This window comes from Agelaius tricolor, unplaced genomic scaffold (assembly GCF_023055355.1).
Source record: "Agelaius tricolor isolate 1412-34295 unplaced genomic scaffold, bAgeTri1.0.p SCAF_19, whole genome shotgun sequence".
Lineage (NCBI taxonomy): Eukaryota > Metazoa > Chordata > Aves > Passeriformes > Icteridae > Agelaius > Agelaius tricolor.
The window spans coordinates 15876137-15898652 of NW_027269279.1; the positions used below are offsets into that span (position 1 = coordinate 15876137).

The window sequence follows — 22516 nt, forward strand, 5'->3', positions numbered from 1 at the left end:
GAAAATGGTAGCTTTGCCAATTTATCTTTTTTTTTTTTTTTTTTTTTTTTTTTCCCTGCTGTCTCTTTGTTTGAGGGCTTCGGGTGTCTCCACTCTTTGAAAAAGAGACTTGAAATTTGGCAGGGATGATGCATTCCTGCTGGAAGTCAACGTGGATTTGGTCAAATGATTAGCCACTGGAAAGCGTGGCTGGGCATGCCTGAGGAGGTTTTCAGGGGCCAGCTGCTGGTGTCCCCATTTGCAAAGGGACTCTGGCCACTCTGTGTCCCCCTGTCCCTTTCTCTAGGGACACCTCCTTGTCCGGATGAGTCCAGTCAGGGGTGGTGGCTGAAGGAGCCATTTCCAATGAACTCAAAAGCAGTTTACCAAGACAAGATTGTTTTTGTCCCCATTTCCCATGTGTGGCACTGGCTGTGGGTATCACCTGCCTCTCACCCTCAGCAGAGCTCAGGCCAACTTGGGCTGTGCCAGGTGAGGGGAGGAGAAGCTGAGGAAATGCTCCTGTTGTGCCACACCTGGGAAGAGGTGTTTGTAGACCTGCCTGCCCCAAGGGTGAGCTCAGCAGCATCACATCCGTGCATGGAGGGACAGAATCCCAGAACTGGGAAGGACCTTCAAGGCCATCAAGTCCAGGCTGAGCAGGTCCTGGTAGCTGGAGGTTTGACCTGGTGATCCCTATGGTCTTCATAGTTGCTCTTTTATATTTGAGTGGAAACTTTTCCTAATTGCTGTCCCGAGGGCTTTGGAAATTCCTCCACAGACTCTGTTATCTTCAGCTGGGGTTTCTCTACTTGATGGTACCTCAGAGCTTTCTGCAGAGGGAGGAATGACACATGAGCTGGGAAAGCTCTGGTTCTGATGAAGGAGCAGGCAAGCCCCAGCTGGCAGGAGCTCCTGCTGGTGGTTATTGCCCCTGGTTAGTGCAGTTACAAGAGTGCTCAGGCACTTGCAGGATGTTTTATAGCAAAATGGTGGAAAAAACTGGCTTCTCTTCTTGGGCTGCAGTCTTTGGACTCTGACTCCATGGAGATGCTGCTGTAATTGGGTGGCAGTGTTGCTCATGAGTTGGGTGGTGCTGGCATGAGACCAGCCCCAGGTGGGGTGGTCAGAGAAGGTCCCGGTGGGTGCTGGGCAGGGAGCTGATCTGGAGCAAGCTGGGAGCAAATCCTGGCATGAAGCTGTGCCAGGCAAGGGGTTTGCCAGGCTGGGATAGGCTGGTCTGGGAGAGCCCAGTGGGGGTGGCTGTTGTTGGCAGCCGTGCCAGGGACAGTCTGTGGGCAGTGCCCAGCACTGCTGGCTGGCTCCTGCTGTGTGCCTTGCAGTGGGAAGCGCCTTTCTGACTCCAGTAACATTTACCAGCTGGGAGCAGCTCTGGAGCTGGGTGTGTGCGTTTGTCTGCTCTTCCATTGTCGCTTGGCCGATGTCTCCTCCTCCCCACTGAGATCAGTGGCTGTGGGCTCCCTTTTGTAACCCCTTTGGGTGCAGCTCTGGAAGTCTTCAGCCTGGTTTCAGTCAGAATGCTGGTCCCATCTCCCTGGATGTCTTGGGTGGGACAATGGAATGGAGGTGGCTTTCCACCAGAAGGAACATCCCAGTATGGACTGGAGGACTGGGAAGTACAGGTGGGATGTAGGTGGCTGAGGATGAAGCCCAGCCATAGGCATGGGGAATTGAGCTCAGGGGACCTCCAGAAGACCTTCTTGGGCCATTTTTCTACCATTTGATGGTTCTGGAGAGGATGTGGTTCCCGCCGGGAGGTGCATCCTGGTGGCACGTCCTTCCCGGTGGCACCAGGTGGCGCAGGAGGTTAAAGGATTTGGCTCTCTGCAGCTCTGGGTGCACATGGATTGCCTCCCACTGCTGTGATGAGCCTGCAGGTCTCAGCCCCCAGCACGCGGAGCTGTGCCCCCGTGCCAGGCCAGCCTCAGCCCGAGGGCGAGGCAGTGGGGATGGGGCTCCCTGGAGCCCTGTTCCAGCAGAACCAGGAGCTGACCCACCCTTCAAACTATCGTGGGGGTCTGTGTGTGGACCCCACCATGCCAGGGAAGGCACAGTGAGGCAGAGGAACCAGACTCGGGCGTAGAGCCCTGGTGGTGTCAGGGGAGTGAGGAGACACTGGAACATTACCCTGGGGTGAGGCCATGACAAAACACATGACATCCTCTGGCCCAAGCTCAAGCAATCTTGGGCACAGACAGGTGAGTGCTTCTTCCTGGCTCCTGGAAGGTCCTGGGCTCTTTGGTGGGGTGCAGGTACATGGCAGCAGCCCTCAAAGCAGCTGGGACACTGCCATCCCAGCCCCCTTCCTTCTCCCATTGGAACAGCCTCTGGCCCCATGGGCTCTGCCAGCCCCTGCCCTGTTCCCTCCCCAGAAGTGTGTGTCAGCACCCAAGGAAGAGGACAGGACCAGGCTTGGGTGAGTGTGACCTTACATCCCTTCTCACTCTTCCCAGCATGCCAGCTGTTTCCTGGGCATCTCCATGCTGAGCATTTACCTCCTGCTCTTGTTGGATCCAAACTGGGCCACTGAGAACCCTCAGGGATACTTTTTCTCCCTTCTTTTGCCTTCAGTGATCTTTGATTTCAGTCGTCGTATGACTCAGCTCCTGCATTTGATCCCTGGAGCAGGGTTTGCAAACATGCAGCTGTGGCAGGAGTGTTGCTCATTCCTGGCAGGCCAGGCTGGGGTAGGGTTTCCTCCTGACAGAGGGGCAGCGAGTCCCCATGGCTCATCTGCTTCCCCATGTGGAAGTCGGATTTAACCAGGGTGGTGTTAGTGGCTTAGAGGTGTCTCCTAGAGCTCTGCTGACCTGCTCCAGCATCTGGGCTTCTGAGATCCTGGCAGGATGGGAGTGGAGCAGAGCAGGTGCTCTCTGTCCCCTCTGTCTGCCCATCCATACCTGCAAAGGTCTGGCTGGTTGCTGGTGCTGGAAGCATCAGGCATTTGGGTGTGGGGCTGAACCCTGGTTGTGGCAGTGGGTGTGGGACACGGTCAGTGGAAGGTGACACCACGCAGTTCCCATGAAGGGCAGTCTGGGCACTGACCTTTAGGTACTGCCCCTTCTTGCTGCCTGTTCCCTGTGAGCTGGCCTGGTCTGGAGCAGCTCCTGACTCAGCAAGGACCAGCCAGCAGTGGTGCTGAGCTCCCCCTGGGGTGCTGAGCTCCCTCTGGGGTGCTGGGATTCCTTTCTTAGGTGAGCACAAGTCACAAACCCCTGCAGAGGTTTGCAGGGAACAGGGATTTACAGAGTGCAGGGATTTGCTAGGCACAGATATTTGTAGAACACAGGCTGTCAGCAGACAGGGGTTTTCAGGGGACAGGGGTTTGCAGGGGACAGGGATTTGCAGGGTGGCTGCAAGCTCCCACCGAGCCAGGCCCCAGGGCTGTGTGCTTGGCTCTTGGCAACAGAGTTCTGGCTCTGTCTGCCTCCTCCCTGACAGTGCCAGGGTTTTTGGGTGGTCACAGGGCTGTGATCACAACCAGCACTGACTGTTGTGTTGTGGGTACCTGGCACCAGGCTGACCACACTGGGCTTCCCCAGGAACTTTGATCATGACTCGGGGCAGCTTGTCCTGCTCTGTCCTGTCTCCATCAGGTTCCAGTTAAAACCAAATGCATTCTCCAGCCTAAGCTGCACAGCCATTTGAGCCCTTCCAAAAATGAAACAAATACCCACGGACTGCAATTCGAATTGCAGCTCAATTAGGGCTTGTTCCCAATGCGATCATAAAACCTCCAGTACGAAAACAAACAACCCAACCAAACCACATCCAAGCCTGACAGCATCCTCTGGAATGCCTTTAAAATAACAAGGAGGGCAGAGGAAGATGAAAGCAGTGTGGCCAGTGGGAAGAAGGCTCTTTGGCCCTGAGGGGCAGCCTGGAGGTGGGCTGAGCAGGTGTGGGGCAGGGCGGTTTGGGATGGGGAGAGCACAGGAGGTGACAGATGGGATGGAGACGGGTTCGACGGGTACCGTGGAGATGTGGGCACATGCAGTGTGGAAGTGATGAGCACGACAGAAATGGGGCAGCCTGGGGCCCAGGGCTGGGCTGTTCACAGGGGGATTTCACAGGGCAAGGAAGAGGAAGATGTGGAGGTGGTTCGGAGCGTGGTGGTTGTTCTCGGAGAGGCTGCGATGTGTGAGCAGGGCGGGGGGAGCGCGACCGGAGCCGGCGGCTGGAATGCGTGTCCCGCGTAACCCTGGCTTGCACCGCGTCCAGCCAGTCTGGTGCCGCGGTTCGGGTTTCACGGCGGACTTTAAACCCGGCCATATTTAGCGTGAGCCTCGCTGGCCTGTCAGGGAGGGGAAGCCGCAGCACAACTAATAAAAAAAGCCAAACAAAAACAATGTAATTAAAGAGACTCAGCACTGTGTGTTCCCATAGCAAGAACATTTACCCAAGACTTCCTTGCTCAGATACTTAATGTCAAGCTGCAATTAAAGGCTGGCTTTGTGGCGAGGCAGCGAGAAGGGAGCGGGAGACGGAGCCCGGGGCCGAGCCGTGCCCGGTGCCGGTGCCGGTGCCGGTGGGAAGGGACCGGCGCCGTTTGGCACGGGAGGTGCCCCAGGGACACGTGCGGGTCACACGGGGATGCTGCGTCCCGAGCAGCAGCTCCCGAACCGTTCTGGTCAGAGATGCCCTCAATCTGTAATGCACAGACCACTCAGCTCCATCCCCACAAAAGTTTGGTAGCCCAGAAGCAGAAAAGTGGATTTTCTGTGGATTTTCTAGGTAGAAACCTCTGGGCAGGACGTGCAGCAGCTCTGTGGGGTAAATCCTTGTGAAAACAGTAAAATCAGCAGAGCTGGGCTAGGCATAGAAGCTTCCAGCATCTCCTTCCTGACCCAGATCTGTGGATGGAGACTGTGTGAGCCTCTGAAACGTTGAATTTCCTCCCTCAAGGGATGGTTTGGGGTGTCTGGAGCCAGGCTGTGCCCGCTAGTGCCCCGTTCATTGCAGCCCAAGGTGTTGCTTATGGGTTGCTTGTGTTGGCAGCATCACCTGCCTTGGCTGGTGAGGCATTGTGCCATGCCCCTCAGCACAGTCCCCAGGAGAGGTGCCTCGCACCCTGGCAGTGCTGTGTGAGGTGTGTGTGCAGCAGGGTGCCCTGCATGGCACGGCCAGGACAGTGGCACTTTGTGATGGCAGCCCTGCCTGATGGCAGATGTCACAGGGACACTGCAAGTGAAGGTCTGATTTGGGCTACATTTTCGTGGCAATTGAACCACAAGATCCTTCTGGTCTCACTTTTAAGCAGTGATCAGGAGGTCTAATGAAAAAAATAAAGAAAAGCAAGAAGCAGCAACATTATTGTGTTGCAGCAGAGTTTGCTCAAGCGTCTCTGCTCCCTTCCTCCCCAAAGGCACTGCTGGGCCTGCAGCAGTGGGGTGTTTTATGGGACACTGTCAGCAAGTGATCTACTTGGTTGGCTCCAGACTTCTCTTGGAGTCCTGAAGTCTCTGTCTTTCCCAAATTCAGCCTGTAATTTAAGTAGGGATGAGACATTTGGGCAGGCTTTTTTGTGCTGTGCCAGGGGACATGGCTGTGCTCAGGAGGACACTGCTGACCCCCAGCCCTGTGCTGTGGGATCTCATGTGTCCAGCCTGTGTGAGTGCCTTCTGCCACAGCTGAGTGAGGACTGGACCCGGGGAGTGAAGGGGGGTCCTTGCCATGTGTTCCCAGTGCAAGTGCTCCCCAAAGGATGCAAAAACCCTGCTGATTTGGGGAGTAGCCTGGATGGCACAGGAGGAGTGCTCCAAGGGGGAATGCTGCTCTTCATCTCCTGGAGAGGTGCAGGGCGCTGAGCACTGCTGGATATTGCAGATGTCACCCAGGATGTGCCTTTCATTTGGGTACCGAGCTGCTGGGAGTCTTTCCCCTGCAGAGCCGTGCTGTGCCAGGGTGGGCAGTGTGTCCACGGGGTGTTCTCTGCTGCCACGGGCCATGAGCTCCTCGGGCAGCACAGACACACCGCGTGTGCCTGGCATGGGGACAGCAGGGACGATGTGCTGCCATTGCTGCTCGGGAAGTTCTGCACTGACCCAGGGGCCTGACACCACGCTGAGCTCCTCCAGGCATTGGGGTCTAACAGCACTGGGTTTCTGGAGCTCCAACAAAAATGTCTTGGCAGGAGAGCATCTATATAAGTTAGTTGTTATTGCTAAACAAAAGAGGCATGCTCGCTTCAGCTCCACTCAAAACAAAACCCAGCAGGTTTGCCAAGTGGGGAGAAAAGAAAAAAGCTGGAGGAAACACAAACAAACAAACAAAGTCTGCTTTGGTGCCTTTCCCCGGACCCAGGTTTCAGTAGGCACGTGCATTTTCTAGGCACACAGATGTTTCTGTAGAGCAGGAGTGTTTTGCTCCATGTCTGTATGGCCAGGTCACCACACAGCACCTAAATGCCTTGGTGGTCTGCACAGCCCAGGGTGGGTAACTGCTGTGCCTGCTGCTCCATGAGCCCTGCTGCCTTGCAGGGATGCTGATCATGGCATTTGGTCCTAGTTCTGAGCGTGCTTTTTGGTGGGTTATGAAATCCCACTCCTTGGAAGGGCTCCCCTACTCATGTTCCATTTTTAATCCAGCCTCTATTTTGCCAGTCATGAAAAATTACTTATGCTTGGGCAAAAAGAGTGGAAAATGCAAACACATCAGCAGCTCCTCTTCATGCTGGACATGGCACTTCTTGTTGTTGTCCCCATGGCTGTGGGGGAGCTGCTCTGAGTGTTGCTCTCTGCTGTAGAGTGTTGGTGTCCAAGTGTCCATGGCCATAGTTGTGAATTCTTGCTGCACAGGGGTGAGCACAGCCCTGGACATGGGTCAGACCAAGTGTGCTCAGGTATGGAGAGACCTCTCACACTCAAATTTTTCTCTCAGGAAACACCTGTATGTTGATTTTGCCACTTGATCTCATAGGATCATACAGCCATGGGACAGCTCAGGTTGGAAGGAACCTTAAAGACCATCCAATTCCACCCCCTGCCATGTCCAGGGACACCTCCCACTATCCCAGGGTGCTCCAAGCCCTGCCCAGCCTGGCCTTGCACAATTCCAAGGATCCAGGGGCAGCCCCAGCTGCTCTGGGCACCCTGTGCCAGGGCCTGCCCACCCTCACAGGGAGCAATTCCTAATTCCCAATATCCCATCCAGCCCTGCCCTCTGGCAGTGGCAGCCATTCCCTGTGTCCTGTCCCTCCATGCCTTGTCCCCAGTCCCTCTCCAGCTCTTCTGAAGCCCCTTTAGGCCCTGCAAGGGGCTCTGAGGTGTCCCTGGAGCCTTCTCCTCTCCAGGTGAGCACCCCCAGCTCTCCCAGCCTGGCTCCAGAGCAGAGGAGCTCCAGTCTTTGAAGCATCTCTGTGGCCTCCTCTGGACTCACTTTTCTATGCTGGGGGCCCAGATCTGGAGGCAGCTCTGCAGGTGGGGTCTCACCTGAGTGGGGCAGATTTGCGCCCTTGCCCTGCTGCCCGTGCTTGGTGGTGGTCACCTCTTGCTGTGAGCTCCGTGTTGGGGTGAGCTTGGCTGCACTGGGTTGTGTCCCCCTGATACCTGGGTTTTAGGCTGCTCCTGTTCCATCCTTGGATACCCCTCTGGACTGAACTGGAGCATGGTTCAGGAGAGTATCCCTGGCATCTTGTGCTAACACACTACTAACATCCACATAGCTGTGAGGCTTCAGCAAACTCTGCTAGGGCCCAATCCCTCTTCTGCTCCCAATACCAAGCCTTGTCCTTAGAAAGCCATCAGCACCTTTCATCCCCTGTCCTCCAGGCTCCCTTTTTCTCATGCACACAGCCCTGCTGCTTCCTTGTTTGCTGCATCAGGGAATGGTGGGAGCAGCTCCCTGCAGTGACAGCCACCCACACTGACCCCAGGGGCTGCAGTGCAGAGTGAGCTCATGGCAGCTGCTGTGCCTGGAGCCTGCCCTCTCACTGCCGCCCTGGGCAGGCTCCGGGAGCTTTTCCTTCCCACAGCCAGCCTGGGGGCACCCGGAGCCTCGGGGTGTGGCTGGGAGGGCACTGCCCCAGCACAGCACTGCTGGCACAGGAGCTGTTCCCAGCCAGGCCCCTGGTGCTGAGGGGGCTCTGGGATGGCCACCCTGGCCCCCACCAGCCACGTCTTGGAATCATGGACTCCTCTGGGTTGGAAGGGACCTTAAAGATCATTTATCTCATCCCACCCCTGCCATGGCAGGGACACCTTCCACTGTCCCAGGCTGCTCCAAGCCTCATCCAGCCTGGCCTTGGGCACTGCCAGGGATCCAGGGGCAGCCACAGCTTCTCTGGGTACCCTGTGCCAGGGCCTGCCCACCCTCATGGTATAAAATTTCTTCCTTATGTCTGGCCTGGTGACCTGTGGGCAGGGTGGTCATGCCCTGCCTGTCCAGGTACCCGCTGGGCAGGGCTGTCCCAGCCCCCTGGCTCTGCTGTCAGGGGGCACAGCAGCCCTGGCTGTCAGGGACTGGTTCTCAGCTGGACACTCAGAGGGGCTACGCCTTTCTACAAAATGCACTTAAAATCAAGGAATTGCAACAATTATTAACATGTTTTACTAGGCCAAGATCTGCAGTGTTGCAAACATTAACATTCAGAATATCCATAAACCACATTGTAAACTACCCAGTGGATTTGCTTGTGTTTGATGCTGGAACAAGGGAAAAAATGAAGATGCCTTATGCTTATCCATTCTCATGTACTTTTAAAAAAAAAGAAAACCACCTCTATTGCATTGGTTTCCTTAGACAGAATCACGGTTAGAATCACTAAGGTTGGAAAGAACATTTAAGATCATCAATTCCAACAATTAACCCAGCACTGCCAAGGCCACCACTAAACAATGTCCCCAAGTGCCACATCCACTCTTAAATGCCTCAAGGGTTGGTGACTCCACCACTGCCCTGCGCATCTGTGCCAGTGCCTGAGCACCCTTTCAGGGAAGAAGTTTTCCTGATATCCAGTCCAAACCTCCCCTGGCACAGCCTGGGGCCATTTCCCCTTGTCCTGTCCCTGTTTCCTGGATCAGAGCCCGACCCCCCTGGCTGTCCCCTCCTGTCAGGAGCTGTGCTGAGCCACAAGGGCCCCCTGAGTCTCCTTTTCTCCAGGCTGAGCCCCTTTCCAGCTCCCTCAGCCTCTCCTGGTGCTCCAGCCCCTTCCCAGCTGCATTCCCTCCTCTGGACATGCTCCAGCCATGAGAGTCCCAGAACTGACCCCAGATGGATCTGACCAGTCCCAGCTCATCCTTCCACAGAACCTCAGCTTCTTCTATGGAGAGGGTGATGGAGTTTGCTGGTGTGTGGGTTTATGGCACTGCAAACCTGATGTTCACATCACCTCCCTGATGGTCACAGAGAGTGAACTGCTGGGGCAGGCAAAGCACCTGTCCTCTGCTTGCAGACTGAAGGACAGTAATTAGCAACAAGAACCATTTGTGGCTGGGATAAATTTAGTTTGGCTGCACTGAGACTCTTCAGGCAGAGAAGGTGGGATCTCCTCCCACACCTCCCTGCAGGATGGGGCTTTGCCATGGGTGAGCTGGTGTTGGCTGGTTGGCCCCTGAGGGCAGGACATCTGCAGGTGTTGTTTTCAGCTATCAGTTGCTCCAGGGCAAAGTTTAGCTGTAGATAAATCAAGACCATTTCACTGAGTCCAGATGACTCATAACCACAGGGCAGGAAACTCTTTTATCTTTGGGGCAGCTGGTTTAATATACATAGATGTTCACTCCTGAGCACTGAATAATTTCCATCTCTACTTCTCATTAAAAGCAAATCAGAGGAGGGAAAACAGTGAGAAATTTCTCTGTCTCTGTTTCTGCCATCTCTGAGAGAGCTTCCTCCCAGCTGTGCAGTCTGCCTGCACTGGGTCATTTGCTGTGTATTTTAATTGGCAGAACAAATGACTTTCTCTCCAAAGCACCACTCCATTTTAAACCCTGATTCTGCAGGCACGGATGGAGCAGGGATCTGTTACAAGCTCCAGCTTCCATGGAGGGCAGAGCCTTCTGTGTGGGAGAGCGTTGTTGCCTCCTTTGAGGGGAGCTGCAGTGGAATTTACAAGTCTTGTTGATGAGCCTGCTGAAAGAGCCACCTTCACCTCTGAACAGCAGCTGGAGGTGGAGAGGAGAGAGAAGAACCTGGGCAGCAGGCAACTCTTAAACTCAAGAGAAAGGGCATGGTTTTTCTGGAGAACCTCTCGAGTCAGTTCTCTTTCCTAAATATGCCAGGCAGTGCTTTGCATCTCAGGCATCTCCTGAGGGTCAGGACCTGTCTTTCTGTCTCTTCCTGCCAGAACAGCTCTGCCTGCTCAGGCACAGGTGGCTTTTCTCTCATCTCTGTGCAGCAGTGACAGCAGAGCTGTGCTGCTGTTCCAGCCCTGTGCCTTCTGCAGAAGGCTCTGTGTGCTGTGTGTGCTGTGTGTGAGCCCTTGGCATGAGGAGCCCTCAGGAGAGGCCGTGCCAGGAGCTGCTCCCTGTCCATGATGACACGTGGTGTGCACAGGCTGAGGACACCATGTCAGAGCCAGGCAGGCCCTGGAGACCGTAGGACTGGTTTTCCACCCTTCCTTGCATTGTGCAGGTCTCTCCCACCATGGTGACACAGTCCTGGGTGCTGATCCCTCCCTTCCCACCAGAACAAGTAGGACTCACCCACTCTAATGTGGATGCTCAGGGGTACTTTGCCACCTGAAGTGACAAAACAGTTGTCTGCTTTTGCAAATGGGCCTTTGGATGGTGTGGCTGGTGCTCAGTGTCTGACCCATGAAGCCCTGTGCTCAGATAATGTCCATTTCTGGAGCAACCCAGGGCAGCAACTTGACACTGTGGCTTGGGCCACACTGGAGCCCTCTAAATCCACAGGCTGAAGCTGATGAGATGAATGATTGCCAGGAGCCAACCTTAGCAGCATTTTCCACTCTTAAATATCACAGTAATAAAAGGTAAAATCATTAAAGTCCTTCTGCAGCCCCCTGTGCCTCATCTGAAATGAGGACGACGAAGGGCGCAGAGCGAGGGGTTATTAATATCCTGTCTCACGATGATGGCTTTATAAACATCCTTACCCCAGGCACAGCCTCGCTGGGCTGCTCTGGCATGACCTTCAGCCAAATGCCATGCTTTTATCACACTTGATATTTAACCCATAAAGCAAAGGGAGGAAGACTTTGCCCCTAAATATCTGAACTTATACACAGGGGGACGGGGCCAAAACTGAGAGAAACTGTGTTAAGTGTAGCCATGCTAAATGCTCCTTATACCTGATGCTCCTCTCTGGGAACTGTGCCAGAGCTCCAGCAAGAAGGGGATCAGATGTTTGACGCAGTGGAAACCCTCCATGCCGCAGGGGATGACTCATGGGCAAAAGCCCCACACAGCAACAAGGCCACACTCATGCAAAGCCAGGGATTTTGACTGGTGAGAAGAGGTCTTGATGGAGACAGGAGAGCTGTTCCTTTTCCCTGACTGCAGGGAAAGGAATAGCTCCCACTCTAGAGAGCCCCAGAAAAGACACTAGCTTTCCTTGTGACTGGTAAATCTTGAAAGTAAGAATCAAAATCATGTCCCAATGGCAGGGCATTGGAGCTAGATGGTCTTCAAGGTCCCTTCCAACCCAAACGAGTCTGTGATTCTATAATCAGAGAGGAGAAAAGATTTTGTAGGTTAATAGATGGAAAAGGTAAGGAGCAGCTGTGAAGCCAGGATCTCTTGGTGAGCAGAAGACTGGGGTCACTGGTCTCCATCAGGACCTGGCATTGTCTGGATGCCATTAGAAATGGCCCTTAATGTTCCCTGCTCCCACTTCACTTCCAGAGAATGCCCTTTGCTAGAATAACAACTCCGAGACAAGTCATGTACCAAAAAGAGCTGAGGGATGGTGCTAAGTGCAGGGTTCCTGCAGAAGAGTGGGTGTGGAGAGGGTACACGAGACTATCCCAGGCCAATGGTGATGGGCAGCAATCACCCAGCACAGGTCTGGAGGCTGCCAGGCCCTGCAGCCTCCACTGCTGAGGGGGCTGGGCATCTCTGGATGAGGCAGCCCATCTCTGTAGGAGCTGGATGGTGGAGAATGGGTGTGTGGAGAGATTGTCCTGCTGGGATGGATCCAGACCAGTTGTAGAGTTGAGCAGCCTGAGGTTGCTTTGGGCATCCCAGCTTGTGTCTGGAAGGAAATGTCTTACCTGCAGGGATCATATGAGCCCCTTGGCACCCCTGCAGGGCCAGCAGCCAGGAACAGATCTGCCTCAGCTGAAAACAGATGGGTGAGGGCATTGCTAGCACTGGCGTTCACCTTGCAGCCACTCACATTGGTGCTGCCTGGGAGTGCTCTGGCTCTCTGATTCCTGTCTTGGTCCTGACAGTACAGATGTGCCTCTGCCTTTCTGGCACATCCTCCATGCCTCATTTCCCTCCTGGCTTTTTCCCCAGGTCATCCTCCCCTAAAATGACCCAGCAGATGCGGGACCTGCAGCTGGCGCAGGCCAGGAAGCCACCAGGCCCTTCCTCACCAAACGCAGCCAAGAGGCTCTACCGAAACCTGTCCGGGAAATTCCGCGTCAACTACACCTCCTTCGACGAGGGCAGCCTGGTGGGACGGGGTGAGAAGGAGAAGCTCCGCAAGTCCTACCTGGTCAGTGCCTGCTGGCTCCATCCAGGTGGGGACAGAGGGTCTGTGGGGGCTGGCTCCATCCAGGTGGGGACAGAGGGTCCCTGTGTGGGCGGTGCTGGAACCTGGGTGGGAGCACAAGATTGTGTTAAGTGAAGCTGTAGCAAGTTCAGTTGGAGGTGGTCCAGGTGTTTGCTTGGCATCATCCAGATGTGTCTGCAAAGAGCTGATGCTTGCAAGCCCTTGGGATGAGGGCACCCTCTCCCTGCTTGGGTTCATGGGGTGCTAGTGAGGGTCCAGGGTATGTGGTGGGATGGAAGAGGGTGCCCCGTGCTCAGCCCAGCTGCATTTCTCCTTTCACCCAGTTCCAGAGCAATGCTGCGCTCTTTGAGGCCGTGGAACTGCAGGATCTTGACAGGGTGCAGGAGATGCTGAAGCACTATAGCCCTGAGGAGCTGGACCTCAACACCCCCAACAGTGAGGGGCTCCTGCCCCTCGACATTGCCATCATGACCAACAATGCTCCCATTGCCAGGGCCCTGCTGCAGGCGGGAGCGAAGGAGAGCCCACACTGTGAGTTGGGACAGGAGTCGTGCTGTGCCCATCACCTGGGTCTGCAGCATGGTGCAGTGGAGCATCCCAGGCATTGGATGCAGGTGGGGAGGTGATCACTGGGCTCTGGGACACCAGTGCAGGCTGCAGCAGGGCTGCAGGGGAACTATGCACTCAATCAGACCCCAGGACCGGGACACAGCGAGGAGGATGGGGTCTCAGGGTGGGGATTCTTTGCCAGCAGAGGCAGAGCTTGCCCTAACCACCTTCTCCTCCCTTTCCTCCTGGGCCCGTGGCCATGTGCACTCTGCCACAGTTGTGAGCCTGGAGAGCCGCTCGCTGCACCTCTCCACGCTGGTGCGGGAGGCGGAGCAGCGCGTCAACGAGCTGATGGCGCAGGTGGTGAACGAAGCGCCCAACGCTGACTGCTCCGAGAAGGAGAAGCAGCTCAAGGCCTGGGAGTGGCGGTTCCGGCTGTACAAGCGCATGAAGGCAGGGTTTGAGCATGCCCGTGAGTGACCGCAGCGGGGCTGGGGCTGTCCCTGCTCCGGGGAAAGGAGTGGGGCTGTGCATGGCACCAGCACCCATCACCTGCACCCTGAGGCCCGGACTTGCAGTGTGGGTGCATGGAGGGGAGAACATGTTCCATCAGGGAATACGTCCCTGCGACTGGGGAGGGGCCCCAGAGGGACACAGGGAGGTTCAGAGTGACCATCATGGCTGTAGCAGTCCCTGCCCTCTCTGTCCCCAGGAGTGCCAGATGCCCCCAGCAGCGTCCACCTCTCTGTGGCCAGCAGCACCTCATTGCAGGTGACCTTCTGGGAGCCCCTGAGTGTCAACGCAGCCGTTGTCACCAAGTACAAAGGTAAGGACGGGGATGCCTGCAGCAGGGCAGGGTCACACAGCCACAGCAGGTGCCTTGCACCCCATGTCAACGCAACAGAGCCATGGGCAGTGCTGCCAAGCCCCAGTCAGGCCACTTTTATGCTGGAGGACAGAGGAAGCCACAGTTGCTGGACAGCATGGCCACCACCCAAATGCTCTGAGCTAGACCAAACATCATCCTGCACCAAGGCAAAACTTGGGGTGTCGCTTGTTGGCTGCCCCCTCATCCTGCACACTGGGAAGACTTTGTTGTTATGCACCCCTCACCACCTAAACCAGATATTTTTGGCTTCTGGAAGAATTTCTTCCATCCCCCACTTCTGAGCCACCAATTAAAGGTGCTGACCCATCTTATGTGGCTTGGTGAGGACAGCAGCTCCCCATGACCTTCCCCCCTCTATGAATCACCTTTTCCATGCCTGCACTCCGCTGCCTCCATCTCCTGTGCTGTCTGCAGTCCCCCTGCAGCTGCTCTCTGTGACATGCTGCCCCAGCCCTGGTGGCCTGTCCCCACTCCAGGGCCTCATGGCACATTGGGGTCTCTGTCCTTGCAGTGGAGTGGAGCTGCTCCCCTACCTTCTCACCACTGCTGGGAGAAGCTGTGATTGACAAGCTGAAGGACCTGCACTTCACCATCCAGGGGCTGGTGTCGGTGAGTGCCCACAGCGGGCAGGGCTCAGCAGGGAGAGCCCACAGCTGGGAAAAGGCCATAGTGCAGCCCATGAGGAGGGGATCAGCCACTGCCACAGGCTGCCCAGAGCAGTGGTGGAGTCATCATCCCTGGAAATGTTCAGAAGATGTGTATTTGGTACCCGGGGACATGGTTTAGTGGTGGCCTTGGCAGTGGTTGGACTCAGTGATCCTAGATGCCTTTTCCAACCGTAATGGTTCTTTGTTTCTATGATTGTTTTGAGCAGGAGCAATAGGATTGTGCCACGCTGTGTGCCATGGGCACAGCCTGGGCAGAGTCAAGACTGGGGGGCTGGGAGAAGCATCTGTCTGTCCCCACATGGCTGCAGCCCCTGACAGTGGGGCACCTCCCTGAGAGGGTGCCTGGGGACTCTGCAGTGACAGGCAGAATGGGCCCATTCACCCAACACTGATTTATCCTCCGTCCCCCTCCCCACTCCTGTCTCCACCCAGGCTCTTCTGGGCAGTAAATCAGTGGCTCAGCCCTCTGCCACCTGCACATCCAACCCCTCGGCCCAGCCCCAATGTCACCAAGAGGTGGGACCAGCCCCATCTTCATCTTTGGGAGCTCAGCAAGGTCATGGCTGGTGGGACTGTGGCTCCCTGCCGTTTTATCTCCCTCAGAACTGCAGGAGCCATGCCTGGGCTGGCACCAGGGACATGGGGACTGTGGTGGGATGGAGCTCAGGATGGGAACACGGGCAGATGCTGGAACACCCAGCCTTAGCAGGGGTGGGCAGGCAGGGAGCACTGATTTGAGGAGCAGAGAACCTCCTTGGTGAGGTGAGGTGAGGTGAGAGGGGCTGAGGACCAGCAGCAGTGCCGAGCCCAGGAGCGCTGTCAGGGCTGCCCGTAGTGTGGCAGGGGGGGCTCAAGCGGAGCCTGGAGCAGCATCACTGCAAGGAACTTCTCCAAGCCCATCAATCACACTCGCAGAGCTGCTTCACAGGCTCCTGTCACCTTCATGAGTGCCTGGAGGCCTGGCAACATCTGGCAGCTTGGCTGGGCTTTAATCAGAGGTTTTAATCACTGTCACTGTGCTACAAGCTCTTGACAGTGCTGGGCTGGCTCCCTGTCTCCAGGGGCTGGATCCTTACATGTCCCAGGGGATCACCAGCACCCCAACCCACAGAAGCACTGAGTCTTTCTGGCTGGAGCATCTCTGGCAAGGGACATTTGCAATGTCCAGTCCTTCCTCTGTGTGCCCCGAACTCACCCAGCAGGGCCACAGGGATTCTCTAGTGCCTCATAACAAGGACTTTGCACAGGAGGGGAGGTGAGAGCCAGTGACCTGGGCTGTGGGCTCCCAGCTGAGAGCTCCTCATGCTGTACTGGAGCAGTGGGCTGGGGGACATCCTCCTTGCCTCAGCTGCCAAGCTGGGAGAGGTGGGGTGTGCTGAGTGTGCTGCTCTCCTTGCAGGGCACAGCATACCACGTCCGCGTGTCTGCCTACAACATGAAGGGCTGGGGTCCCCCGCAAGCCTCCACGCCCCCCTTCGCCATCCCTTCCAGTGAGTACCTCTGAGAACACCCCCTCGGCAGCCAGCATGGGGCAGGGGGGACAGGACAGCCCCCTGTGCCATCCAGGGGTCCCTCTCACTGCTGGGATGGGAGCGAGTGGAGCCAGGGGCAGAGTTTGGAGTCTCAGGCCGGGCAGGGAGGCTGTGCCTGGTGGTCTGGGATGCTGCCTGCAGCCAACAGGTGCTTTGCCAAACAATGAGTTTTCAGCCTTGAATTACCCTTGCCACCTGGGAAAGTCTGAGCCATTTCAGGCCACCTGGATCAGCTCGTCCCATGGAGGAAGCTGGGAGGTGGCAAAGAGCCAGGACTCAGAGGGGTCCTGGGTGGCAGTGGCCTCCCACTCTGTGCCACCACATGGTCTCTCCCATCCAGCCCAGACCCAAGGACCTGCATTCCCTGGCATGGATGGGGGTCACAAGCCTCAACAGAGACCAGCTCTGGGCTGTCAGCACTCTCCTCCCCATGCTGGCCCCAGGAAAAGTGTCAGGAAACAGCCACAAGTGTCACACAAGGCACCCCAGGGGGCTGGGTGGAGAAGGGCCAGGAGGAGTGAGCTGGAAGGAGCAGCCCAAAGGTGAAGTTCAGGACTAAGGGGGCTCCAGATTGGCTTTTGCCACTTGTCACCAGTCCCAAAACAGGTGCCTGTGTGGTGTCCCATGGGACTGGTGCTGTAAATGAGTAAGGAGCAGCCCTCTGGGAGGCTGAGCTTGTCCCAAGAATCAGGCCATGGAAGCACATCCTGTCCCACCATGCTGCAGACACCCAGGGAGCAGGGCTGCTCCTCCTGGGAGCAGGGAGGGCACTGGGAACAGATGGAGATGAACAGTAATGGGTCAGAGAAGTGCAGCACCGTGCACACAGCTCTGGCTGCAGATCCATAGAGCACTGAAATCACCAAAATCCATTTGCATGTCTAGGAATGCACACAGCAGGGGCACAGCAGTCTACTACCGTGGCGTTATCTTGTCCCTGTCATGTTTGCACCCACTTTAAAGCCCATTTGCCACCTCACACAGGTCACATTCCCTGTGACCAAGATCCAGGTGGCATCAATTGAGTGTGGCTGAAGTGAATCAGACAGGAGTGGGGTTTATTTATTTTTATTGCCAGTAATATTTCTCCCTTTAATAGAGATCCCTCCCTGGCCCAGCAGAATATGGTCAGGCACCTCCCTGGGTGTTTTTAAAGCTACTAAAAATAGCGGCAAGTTCTAGCCAAAGTTAACAGAGCTGAACTTTCCATGGAAAACAGCAGCGGGCAGGACATGGGGTGTTTAAAGTAATTAATATAAAGTTGAGGGAGAAGTGCCAGCAGGTCCCCAGCCCTGCTCAGGGTCCTGCTGCTGTCCCACAGCGGGTGGAGCTGGCAGGAGTTTATTTATGTGTTTGTCGAGGTAAGCCCGGCTTCCAGCGCTCATCTGGAGTAACTGGGAAAGACCTGGAGGAAGAGACTGGAAAGAATTTTATTTTTTAAGGCCAGTGAAGTGTAGCAGCAACAGACAGAACCTTGTTCCTTCCCCCTGATGTGTCCCTGCCATGCTGTGGGGAGGCTGGTGGCCACGGGGTGCTGTGCAGAGCTGAGTGTTCCTGGGAAGAGGGGCACAAAGCTGGGGATCGCCCAGCACACCCAGAAGTGCCCAGCACCGACAACTGCTGCCATGCTGTGGCATGAGGGGGACACCCAGGGGATGTGGGAGGAGGGGATGGGAACCCTTGTGCCCCAGAGGGTGCCCCCACACGGGCAGAGGGTGCCAGGGTGACGCTGCTGTGTCCCCACAGACTGGCGCGAGTACGACGGGCGGGCGCCGCGGCGGAGGGGACAGGCTGAGGCTCTGGACCATCTCCTGGGCCAGGTGAAGACCGTCCACCAGCACTGCATTTGCCACGGTGAGCCCACAGCACAGTGCTCCACGGAGGCTGGGGCGGGGGCAGCTGAGTCCCGGGGGCTGTGGTGTGATCTGCAGAGCTGGGTGGTGCAGGAACAGCTCTGTGCCGTGGATGTGAAGAGCAGGGAGACAGCTCAGGCAGTGGAGACCTCAGCAGAGCCTTCCCAATGGGTTGGTATCAGCTCTTCATCTCCTGCTGCAGCATCCTCTGCTCTCTGCTCCACAGAGCCCTGCAAGAACCAGCCCCAGAGCAGAAAGCATTCAGTCTCCAAGAGCCTCAAGCACCTCTTCCACCCTGGCAGCAAGTTTCTCAAGACACTGAAGCGGTGAGAGGCTGGTGCACGGGGATGGTGAGAGCCCCTGTCCCAGCAGGGCTGCAGAGCTGCCCATCCTGAGAGCTGTGCTTGCACGCTGGGGGCTGGGGGTGCTTAGAGCAGGGTCTGCACGGGGAGTGAGCTGGTGGTGTCAGTGGAGATGAGTCCCACAGCCCAGAGAGGCTCTCTTGGTGTCTCTATTTGAACTGGCCAAGCTGTGCTGAAGCCCAGATCCCTGCATCACCTCTGAGGCTCACCTGGCACCCCACCTTGTCCAGACCCAGAGTGTTCCCTGCACAGTCTGGCCCATCTCTGCCCCATGTGCTGCAGGGTCATGGGCTGTGGTATCTGCTGGGACACGTTGGGTTCCTGTTCCTGCTCCCATACCAGCCACAAGCCTCTTCTGCCGCGGGCTGTTGGAGAGAAGTGGGGACGGGACATCTCCTCTTCTCCCAGGAAAGAGACCCTCTGGGAGATGGAGCTGGCAGCTGGGGCGGCTCTGAAGTCTCTCTTCTCTCCCATGCAGGGGCCTCTACCTGACAGCCATCTTCTACAAGGATGACAACATCCTGGTGACCCACGAAGACCAGGTCCCCGTGGTGGAGATTGATGACACCTACTCCTGCCTGCTCATGCAGGATTTCCTCTGGCTCACCAAGGTGGGTGGCTGAGGGACTCTGTGCTTGGGCAGAGGGCCAGGAGTGCCAAGGTGAGCCAGGGAGGCATCAGGAAACACTTCTGCCCCTCCAGCCTGGACACTGGGGCTTGGCAGTGCAGGCAGCCCGTGGACTTGCTTTTGGCTGGGGTTCAGCACAGACCAGGGAATGGCATTTCATCCCAACCTCTGGAAGCTCAAAGATGGGCGACAGACCAAGCAACACTGAGCAGGCTGTGTGCCAGAGTGGGTGGCACTGCCTCTCCATGGGGATGTCAGTGGCTGTTGAACTGCTTCCCCTCAGCATCCTGCCATGGCATCTCTGCCTCTGCTGTAGGATGCACAGGGAGCAGCTGCCAGCTCCTCTGATGTCAGCAGACTTGTGGGCAGCTCAGGACCAAAATAATTTGCTGGGTGATCCTTATCTACTGATGGAGAGTGTTTTCTTCTCCCTCCCCATCTTGGCCAACTTGAATACAAGCTTAAGGTTTCAGTCCTGGATGAAGATGGATGTCTGAGTGGACATGGCTCAGGGCTGCCCTCGGGTGCAGGCTCTGGAGGCATCTCAGTGCCTGTGGCACTGGGATTTGTTTGCACCCCTGCTGAGAGGTGCTGCATGCTCATGCACATTCCTAACCCAGCTGAGAGAGGCCAACAACTTCCCCAAAACTCCCTGGTGTGCCCCAGCTGCAGCAGCAGTGACACTCTGCTGTGTGCAGGTGTCATGCATGTGGGACGAGATCCTGTGGCTGCGGCAGTGTGTCACCGTGTCCCAGTCCTCCTGCTCCTGCATCCTGCAGACGCGCTTCAAGATGCTGCTGGCCATCTCACAGATGCAGGTGAGGGTCAGCCTGGGGGGGAACAAACACTTTAGGTGGGATGCTGGAGTCTGAGCTCCCTTGGGAGCAGCATGCAGATGTACCACAGTCAGATAAACCCAGGATCTGCTGGCCATGACTGCGTGTCCCTGCCTCATCCCCCCTGGCAGGACTCCAGCCATGGGTCAGTGAGGTGCCAGGTGTCATGGCAGTCTCCTGCAGAGGGACTGGGGACCATCAGGGTGCTGTTCTGGGCAGACTGGTTTCCAGCAGGCAGCTGCAGGCACATCTCAGCTGCCCAGACCCACCATGCCTCCGGGATGTCCCCTGACCCTCTGCTTTCTCCTGCCTTCCCACCCTGTCACACAGGGGCTGCTGGGCATCCAGGACCTGGGGCAGGTCTTCTTTGAGCCCATCAAAGACAAACAGGGCAACATCCTCATCGTCACCCTGAAGGAGGTGAAGACCAACCAGACCTTCGAGAGCGTCCGCTGGGTGCCCATCTGCAAGCTGCAGAGCGGCCGCAAGTCCGTGTCCTCCCCCGAGGAGCCCACAGCTCTGGACACACTGCTCATCTCCCTGCAGGTCTGTGCTGGGGCTCCCCTGGGAAACACCAGTGCTCCCTGCTCCCCCTCGGCCTGGAAAGGTCACAGCAGAGGGGGAGCAGAGCCCAGCCAGCCTCCAAAACTCCTGTTGTTTCAAGGGGAGGCATCCAGATGGTGCCAGATTCGACCTGGCAGCACCGGGTTGTCTTCCTGTGCCGCTCCCCTTCTCCAGCTGGACTGGCTGTGCTACAGCATCAGCACAAGCCCTGCTGTGAGGACTTGCTCAGTCCAGCAGTGTCTTTGTTCCCAGGACAAGCTGGCTTATCACCAGCGGAGCAGCCATGCCCTCTCCCCGGGCCTCTACCTGGGCTACTTGAAGCTGTGCAGTGCCGTGGATCAGATCCGAGTGCTGGTGCCAGAGCAGCTCCCCAACATCCTGTGCCACGTCAAGATCCGCTCCAACCCCAACATCTCCAGGTAGGATTTGCAGGGGATGGTGAGACCCCCTGTCCCAGCCAGGCTGCTGTGTCCCACACAGGCTAACAGCATCCATCACCTCCTGCTTCAGCAGCAGTGTAATATTCCCTCCTATCCCTGCTGTGCAGCGCTCTCAGGCACAGGGTGGGGTTGTTAGGGTGTCCTGGGTGGGGTCAGGGCTGAACTCGACAATCCTTGTGGGTCCCATCCACCTCAGCATATTCTGTGATTCTGATTCAGCCTAGAGCAAACCAAGTTCCCTCTCTACCTCCACCTCTCCCAAACCTCTGGGGATGCTGCACTGACTGGGAGAGGAACAGCCAAGCAAACACAGCTCTCAGTGAAACTGTATCCACATCCACCCAAACTGCTCCCTCCTTCACCTGTCTGTCTCTGGCCTTCTGCAGAGAGGAGTGGGAGTGGCTGCAGAAGATGGCCAGCGTGGAGGAGCCTGTTCCCACAGAGCCAGAGACTGACAGGTCCCAGAACCCCTTGTTTCAGGAGCTCCAAGTGGCCATCAAGGAGCTGATGACCCTGGTGAACATCCCACTGCAAGAGGTAGAGGCAGGAGCCAAGGTCTGGGCAGAGGGAGGGGATGGGGCTGTGAGCACAGTGCTGGTGGTTGCAGGAGGTGGGTGCTGGTGGTTGCAGCAGGTGCTGCATGTCTGGGTCTCCTTGTGAAGCTGGAGCACCCAGATTTTAGTGCTGTGCAAACAAAAAGTGAGCGGTGAGTCTGCCCTGCCCAGGGTCAGTGTCCACAGGAGCTGTTTGTCCTTCCCACGCTGTACCCCCAAAGCAACAAGAGCAAATCTGGGTTGTTACTGCTGCCAGTGGTTTGGTCCTGGGCAGCACGAGACCAGCCCAACTCTGCCCCTCCAAAGCAGGCTGATCCCTGGCCAGTGCTGGGCTGGAGTGCAGCCCCTGGGGCCAGACTGCACGGGGAGAAACTTTCTTCCATCATGCCAAGTATCTGCTGGGAAGCAACCCAGCAGCCCCAATGACAGGTATGTGCTTCTGGCTGGGCAGCTGGGAGGGCACCTCCCTGCTCATCACTGAACCATCTCTGGTGGCACGTTTTCAACACCCTGCTGTGGTGACTTTGACCAGAAGTTTTGAAACTTTTAGGAAAAATTAGAGAAGAAGTGATGAGATTATGCAGATTATTGCAGAAGCAAGGAGCCTTCAGTTATATGCTGAAGGTGCAGAGTCCCCTGGCTGCAGGTGGTCCCTGAGGACTACTCCGTGCATGAGGACTGGGCAGAGGCCCCACCAGGTGATGTGTGCAGCTGTTACCTGCACTATCTTCTTGCAGGCCAAAGACTTCCGTCTGTACAGCCAAGAGGTGCTGGACTTTGGGGATCAGGTCTCCTTCCTGCTGCTGCTGCCTCCGTCAGACGACGTCTGCACCGCTCCGGGCCAGAACAACCCCTACACCCCTCGCTCTGGCTTCCTCACACTGCCACTGCAGATCTTTGAGCTGGGTGAGGAGAGGGAATGCCAAAACCCAACTTTGCTGGTCCCCTTGTCCTCTGAGGCTCCTGAGAGTTGGGCTGGGCAGTGTGGGGTGCCTGGAGGTC

The 22516-nt window shown here is 56.6% G+C and overlaps 1 protein-coding gene across 8 annotated transcripts in view; it reads left to right on the forward strand.

The window, feature by feature from the left end:
- LOC139598327 (ankyrin repeat and fibronectin type-III domain-containing protein 1-like) overlaps positions 1 to 22516 on the forward strand; it is a 237852-nt gene that overhangs the window by 209568 nt on the left and 5768 nt on the right. For all 8 annotated transcript variants that reach the window (XM_071444583.1, XM_071444580.1, XM_071444582.1 and 5 more), the window contains 14 exons: positions 12420 to 12621; positions 12963 to 13170; positions 13466 to 13660; positions 13901 to 14014; positions 14589 to 14686; positions 16145 to 16235; positions 18024 to 18131; positions 18357 to 18456; positions 18971 to 19103; positions 19819 to 19938; positions 20287 to 20502; positions 20773 to 20939; positions 21347 to 21497; positions 22252 to 22420. In XM_071444583.1, coding sequence (XP_071300684.1) covers positions 12420 to 12621; positions 12963 to 13170; positions 13466 to 13660; positions 13901 to 14014; positions 14589 to 14686; positions 16145 to 16235; positions 18024 to 18131; positions 18357 to 18456; positions 18971 to 19103; positions 19819 to 19938; positions 20287 to 20502; positions 20773 to 20939; positions 21347 to 21497; positions 22252 to 22420 — 2072 coding nt within the window. The remainder of the gene's footprint in view (positions 1 to 12419; positions 12622 to 12962; positions 13171 to 13465; positions 13661 to 13900; positions 14015 to 14588; positions 14687 to 16144; positions 16236 to 18023; positions 18132 to 18356; positions 18457 to 18970; positions 19104 to 19818; positions 19939 to 20286; positions 20503 to 20772; positions 20940 to 21346; positions 21498 to 22251; positions 22421 to 22516) is intronic.